Consider the following 6,634-nt stretch of genomic DNA (forward strand, 5'->3'; position numbering starts at 1 on the left):
ATGGGAAATACAGTTGCAAATGGACTTTGCTTTTCCATTTGAAATGTGGCAGTCACTGTGCGTTCGCGAAAGCGAAAACGCAAACGGTGATGCAAGATTTGCAATTGCGTTTGGATTATGTCACTATTTATGCGTCCAGAGTTGTAAATGTGAACTGGTGGATCGACATATTTATGTTACTAAATTGCCCTCATTTGCCTTCATCTGATAAATGACTAAATGTAAATATAAATATAAATATAATTGATTGCTAATAATTGTTTGTGGCAGTCACTGTGCGTTCGCGAAAGCGAAAACGCAAACGGTGATGCAAGATTTGCAATTGCGTTTGGATTATGTCACTATTTATGCGTCCACATATCATATGGAAAACTCAATTGAAAATACAATTTGCCATTCATTTTGAAAATAGTCAGGAATAGGCTATCCTTCTGGACCATGAATGCAGCGTTACGTAATCAAGTAGTACAGTAAGTCATGTACAGTAATTTTCACACAGTTCCTCATTTACAGACGGTCCCTAAATATTGGCCTGCTACAAGTATGTGCGTAACGCACAATCCCATGCTCTTCCATTCATTACCAGCGCGCAGGAGGGTGTGTGTATGAGTGCGTGAGTGAGTGTGTGTTTGTGTGTGTGTGTGTGCGCGCGCGCTCTGTCCCTGACCAATACATACAGATACACGGGAGGAAGATGATGAGACTCTACTAGGACGAGTGGACCTTCTAGATTGGATACATTTCGGGATCGGACCTGAATCAGCGTGTTTGCGCTCGGACTCCCCATCTATTAACCGGACAAATATCTGCCGGCATATTGAAGAATATCTGCGCCTCTCTGTATAATGCCGACACATATGAGATTCCGGAGAAGGTCATTTCTCGGGCTTTTATTTCTCTTCTCGCTCTCCACTTCTGCACTGTACTTCATCTATTCAGCTCCTGGCATAGGTAAGCCACTGAGACATTTAGTTGTATAAGAATGAATAACATCTGTTCTGAATACATGTCTGTAGCCTAGTCTGCTTATTTAGGCGGGTCTGTTATATATAGTCAGCTTTGTCGTTGGACGCGACTAGTGAATGGCAATCATTGTTTTTGTTTTTAATTTATCATGTAGATAATACACGAGCGATCGGTTGTTTGTGTTTGGAGACCGCGTTCTGCTAAACTTCCCATCAAATCCATAGTTTACTGTGGTCAGCATGTATAGATGAAGACCTCCATTTCTAGAGGACACTTCATGTCTCCGGGCAAACAGCATAAACGAGCCTCTGACTGAAGTGCGCTTTGATTTTTTTTACTTTGTTTACAGAGCGTGTTCCAGTCGCATTATGAATTGTGCTAATATTATATCTTCGGCCTTTCCGGGACACACCGCACAGGTTTTGGTCAAGTCCCGCCCCCAAAGACGCGCCTTCCCGTCAGCGAAGTTACAGACTGCTTCGGTACTAATGAATATTTTATGAGGATATGCTGACGCTGTTAAAAACGATTAAATCGTGAATTTTAATACAGGTTATAGTAGGATTTGTAAATGTTGATTCGCGAAGAACTCTCCATTAGCTTTATTTAATTCCTAAATATTGCAACATCAAACATTTAGCCACAATATATTAGCCTACATGTCATGTAATGTTTAAGAGATTTGTTAATATACACAGGTATAATTATAAATGACATGAAACATAAACTGCATATTTTGAAAGCCATATGACTTAATCTACCCTGTAAAAATATGGAGGTGTAGAGTATATTAGGTATTAAAAAAAGGCCTAAAAAAGTGAGCGAGAATATAAAACAATATAACATTCTTAGTACTGAACATTGAGATAAAATTAGATGCTTTGCAAAGCTGTGGTCATGTCACAACAGATCAAGATCAAGTATTGCACCCTTAGAGAGGAACCTTGTGTGGTCAAGTGTATGTTTTTTATGTTGCCTTCTACATGATTTTGTTTTCTTAACTTTCCTTTATCATTTAGAGGCAACCCATTTCTCCGTTGTAGCCTTTGTCTGCATTGTTTCAGCTTATTGCTATGTACATTTGCTTAATTATTAATGAAGATGCTTTAAAAACCATTTTAGCTTCCTTCTGCCATGGGGGTTTCCTTTTATAGTAGGTATGTTTAAAAGAAGAACAAGGACCAGTAATTCTAGTGTGTTAATAATGAATGAAAAGTTATGCAGAAGTTGCATTTGTCCCAGATGGAGGTGACTGGCATGTGAAGGGAGTGAAACGGGAATGCCCTCTTCAGGAAGACATCTTTGTTCAAACACAGGGAAACAGGAAATGTCAAGTATAGTGTTTCTGGTAATTGTGGGGCATATTTCTGGCATTAAACATATGAGCTCTCCTTTGGAAACCAGTGAGTTTAGGTTATCTTCACCCAGAAAACAAAGTGGAGAATTCACAACTAAAAAAAAAAACGTAGTAGTTTGTGCGTTCTGGCTGTTGACTACTGTGATGGAAATCTAATCTTAAAGGGTTAGTTCACCCAAAAATGAAAATTCTGTCATAATTTGCTCACCATCATGTCATTCCAAACCCATAAGACTTCTATTAGTCTAAGGAATACAAATAAATATATATTTTAGTATTCTCTCATCATCGTCATATTATCAGCATACATACAAAGAGCACATCAAATATGGTAAACACAGAAGCTCAACTATACCTCCGTGAGAGGTGAGAACAAACCACACTGATTCTCGCAAAAGCTTACACATGAATGTGTGGCACACTAGAACAAACCTCATTGGTTCTCACACATCAGACTGAGCTTCCGGTTACCATATTTGATATGATCTGTATATGTTTGTTGATCAATATGTATATGTGAATTAAATCTGTTCATCATATAAAGTGACTGTGTTCAACCGCTGTGATTCATGTGGATTACTTTGTTGATGCCTTTATAAACTTCTGAAACTTGTTGCCTGGACTTTCAATGAATGGACAAAAATTATTAAAAGGAAATATTAAAAATATCTTTTATGGATGAATGAAAGTCTTCTGGGTTTGGAACTACATTTTCATTTTTGGATGAACTAACCTTTTACTTCATTTGGTAACACAAATTTGCAGATTTGAATGAGCTAGACTTTAGTAAGATTCCTCATCTTGTCAACCGTTATACACATTGGAAGTTTCAATCAAAACATTTGCTAATTGCAGATAAGAATTTTGCTTCATCAAACTCAAAAGTAATACTTCCCAAATTTGAGATCATCATGTTTATTACGTTAAGTCAGTCCAAAATCCTCTGCAAGGCAAAGGATAATGCATGTTGACTCTTTATAAATACTGTAGTGCATTTAAAGGAACATTGTACAAAAGTTTTTATTTTATAAAGACAATTACTATAATTTTTGGATGGAATATCCTTAAATTGTATTAGGCTATATAAATGTGCTCTCAAGTTTATTCAGATAAATACAGATAAATACAGCATATTGTATGGTGATTAATTCAATCACAATTTAAAACAGATATTAATTTTTCAAGATTTTAGGATTTGCTGAGAAAAGTACCCAAATGACGACAGTTCAAATTACATTATTGGCAGACAAAAGCTTTGAATAGACATTCTGTATTGTCACAAACATTCAAAACTATAAAACCATTCGGGATTTGGTTGTATGTTCTTGTCGACTGATTGTTGAGATATGGGCATGCAATCAAAAGTGGAGGCAGATGAATGTGAGCTGGACAGGACTGAATGATTGGAGATGTCCTGCATATGGCACTAGAGAAAAAATCAGTTGTTTCACAGGAAGATCCAGTTGTGACATTTTGATTAAACATTACATTGTTCACATAAATCGTTCATAATAAGATCTATAACATACATTTAGAAAAATATAGGGTGAATTTTATTGCATGCCAATATATCAGTGTTATATCGACTAGGTTGAGCGTTTTACCTTAGGGACAATGTCCAGAATTCAGTGTACCAGGAATTACAGTAGATGATCTTGACCTCAATTTGGTCAAAGACAAACAATAAGAGTATTGTGTGTCTCTATATTTATCTCAATGAGAAATGCAGTGGAACCATGGAGACACTTGTCTCGTGTCCCCATGGAAACAACAGCAGCAGCAGCAGCTCTATTACCCCTGAGAGGTATTTAATGCTTGTCAAGGGAATTAGGTTCGTAGGTCACTGAAACCTACAGTAAACCACTTACTGCTCATTTCACACACGCTGCAGCTCAGGGGAGGAATCGTGGGCCACAGATGTGTCCGATTTCTGCAGTTTATTGAATTAAACCAAGAGAAATCCTGCTGGAGCTGACTAGAACACAGATCCTATTTATAGAAGCGGACCCCATGAAAACCCAGGTACCACCGTTCGCCCTCTGAGCAAGCCACTGAACGCCAGACAGAAGACAAAAGAGGAAGAGGAACCGTCTTTCTGCAGGACTGCCTTCATTCCAATCCTGAATGTCCAGTTGAGGTTCAAAAAGGGTCAGATCTGGGGATTGAAGAAACGAAGGAATACATCTGACATAATCCTGATGTTCATGAAATCATTGTTGAAATTGTTGAGCAGTGTCTGTAATCCATGACAACGGGATTAGATCCAATGACTCCCACGAGATGGTGGTCCTATATGAGATTATGCCAAGCATCTTTGTTGATCCTGGGAAAACATTCAAACCACACAGATTGTTGGGTTAGAATTACGGTAAGGCTTTGGACAGGGGTTGGGGCTTATTTGTCTGTTTTTTCCCTTTGATTTTAGGGATAGTTAAAGGTTGGGGTTATTTGACAGAAATGTTCTTGATCTAGGAACACATCCCTGGAAAAAAATCAGTCATCTGGTCCACACCATAACAGATTCTTCTTTATGTTCAGAATATATGGTGACCTTTTGTCTGGTTGTATAAAGGTGATTCATCAAACCACATTTGTGTGTTCCACTGCACAGGATCTTGCACCAAATTATACGTTGGCCTTTTTAAATGACAAGCTACCATAATTTCCATGAAGAATGTCGTTCAGACTGACAGACTTGTGGTTATGTGCATACAGCATACAGGTACATTGGCTTGAAATTATTGCATGATCTTTATCATCATGTATGAATATCATTTCAAAAACAAGAAGAAAAAGACACAATGACTTACCGCATAAGTTTATTTTCTATGAATGGCACTTGCCAATGCAAAACTCACCACCGCTGTTTTTGAGTTGGCTTGAGAAGTTTCCCAAGATTTGTCAGTGTTTTCTGAGTGGTTTCTAAGTGAATGTTAAGGTGCTGCTGGGGAGTTTTTTTGTGATTGCTAAATGCATGCTTACTGACCCAAGTCAAACAGGCCCACTCCCATGACTCAATGGCATTCTGGCCTACACCAGGGGTCTTCAACCCTGCCTCTGAAGACCCACTGCAGAGTTCAGCTCCAACCTTAAGTGATACCTTACCTTACGTGGTAAACTAAAATTGTTACCTTAAAGAGCAGTTTTTACCTGATTTAACCCATACCAATTTGTTTTTTTTTGGTATAAATTAATGTACTTAGGTTGATTAAGTGACATCAAATAATATATTGTTATTTGAATAATTTGTTACTATTTTTTGGTGTATATTCAGGGGGAAAAAAGGGATTAGGAGTATGCATGCATGCGAGAAAGGTTAACGCTTTTGCAATCAAGTATGCGTGACTTTTGCTATTTTCCTCTTTTGACTTTGTAACCACATAGGTCACCACATGCATTGCACATTTAACACCACAATTCCCAAAAACCTACTTAAGTGAACCCTCATGGAGACACATGCAAATGCTGCAAAGCTACAAAGCACCCTTCAACCTAGAGTCGTGCAGAAACAGCATATGCTGAAATATTCATTCACGTCTTACATGTAGTGGCATGAGAGGACGTTTATAAGAGGACACAATGCAGAATCATACCAACCTCATCAATGAAGTCTATGACCAGCTCGACACAATGGAAAGTAGTTGCTTAGAGGCAGGGCATTCCAGCTGATCTCTGGTTAGTGTCATATTTGCATGGCCATTTGTTTATGGACGATTAGGGCACATGGAAACGCAACAAGGAGGATCATGGGATAAAGAAGGGCAAAAGCATCTACCATCTAATCTTGTGACAGGTAATAGTTTGGTACACATTAGACAGAGGAAAAACAAACTGGCCATGGATATACAATTATTAAACAATTAGTTATTTGGGGTGAACTCTAACTATCCTGAGAAATTTGAACTGTAGTAGACATTACACACCCCCTAGTAGATGGAAATTCATAATGTTATACTTTTTAAATATTTTTATGAATATTTATTCTTTTTTTTTTTTTTTTTTACAAAGATATACAATAAACAATTAGTTATTTGGGGTGAACTCTAACTATCCTGAGAAATTTGAACTGTAGTAGACATTACACACCCCCTAGTAGATGGAAATTCATAATGTTATACTTTTTAAATATTTTTATGAATATTTATTCTTTCTTTTTTTTTTTTTACATTTATTTGGAGACAATAGGGGTTTTAAATCACATTTTTTTCTGTTAAATATTGTGATTAATTATTTATATATTATTCTTTTCCTATAGTTACAATTCTTGACATGTAAACTAAGGTCATTAGTCGGTACACAGTAAGTGGTGCA

The 6,634-nt window shown here is 37.2% G+C and overlaps 1 protein-coding gene across 2 annotated transcripts in view; it reads left to right on the forward strand.

The window, feature by feature from the left end:
* The first annotated feature begins 590 nt into the window (after positions 1-590).
* The window catches only part of LOC107725076 (beta-1,4-galactosyltransferase 5-like), a 28,061-nt gene continuing 22,017 nt past the window's right edge, over positions 591-6,634 (forward strand). For both annotated transcript variants that reach the window (XM_016534220.1, XM_016534229.1), the window contains exon 1: positions 591-951. In XM_016534220.1, coding sequence (XP_016389706.1) covers positions 846-951 — 106 coding nt within the window. In that variant the 5' untranslated portion in view covers positions 591-845. The remainder of the gene's footprint in view (positions 952-6,634) is intronic.

This window comes from Sinocyclocheilus rhinocerous, unplaced genomic scaffold (assembly GCF_001515625.1).
Source record: "Sinocyclocheilus rhinocerous isolate Xijiao unplaced genomic scaffold, SAMN03320098_v1.1 scaffold2268, whole genome shotgun sequence".
NCBI classification, from domain to species: domain Eukaryota; kingdom Metazoa; phylum Chordata; class Actinopteri; order Cypriniformes; family Cyprinidae; genus Sinocyclocheilus; species Sinocyclocheilus rhinocerous.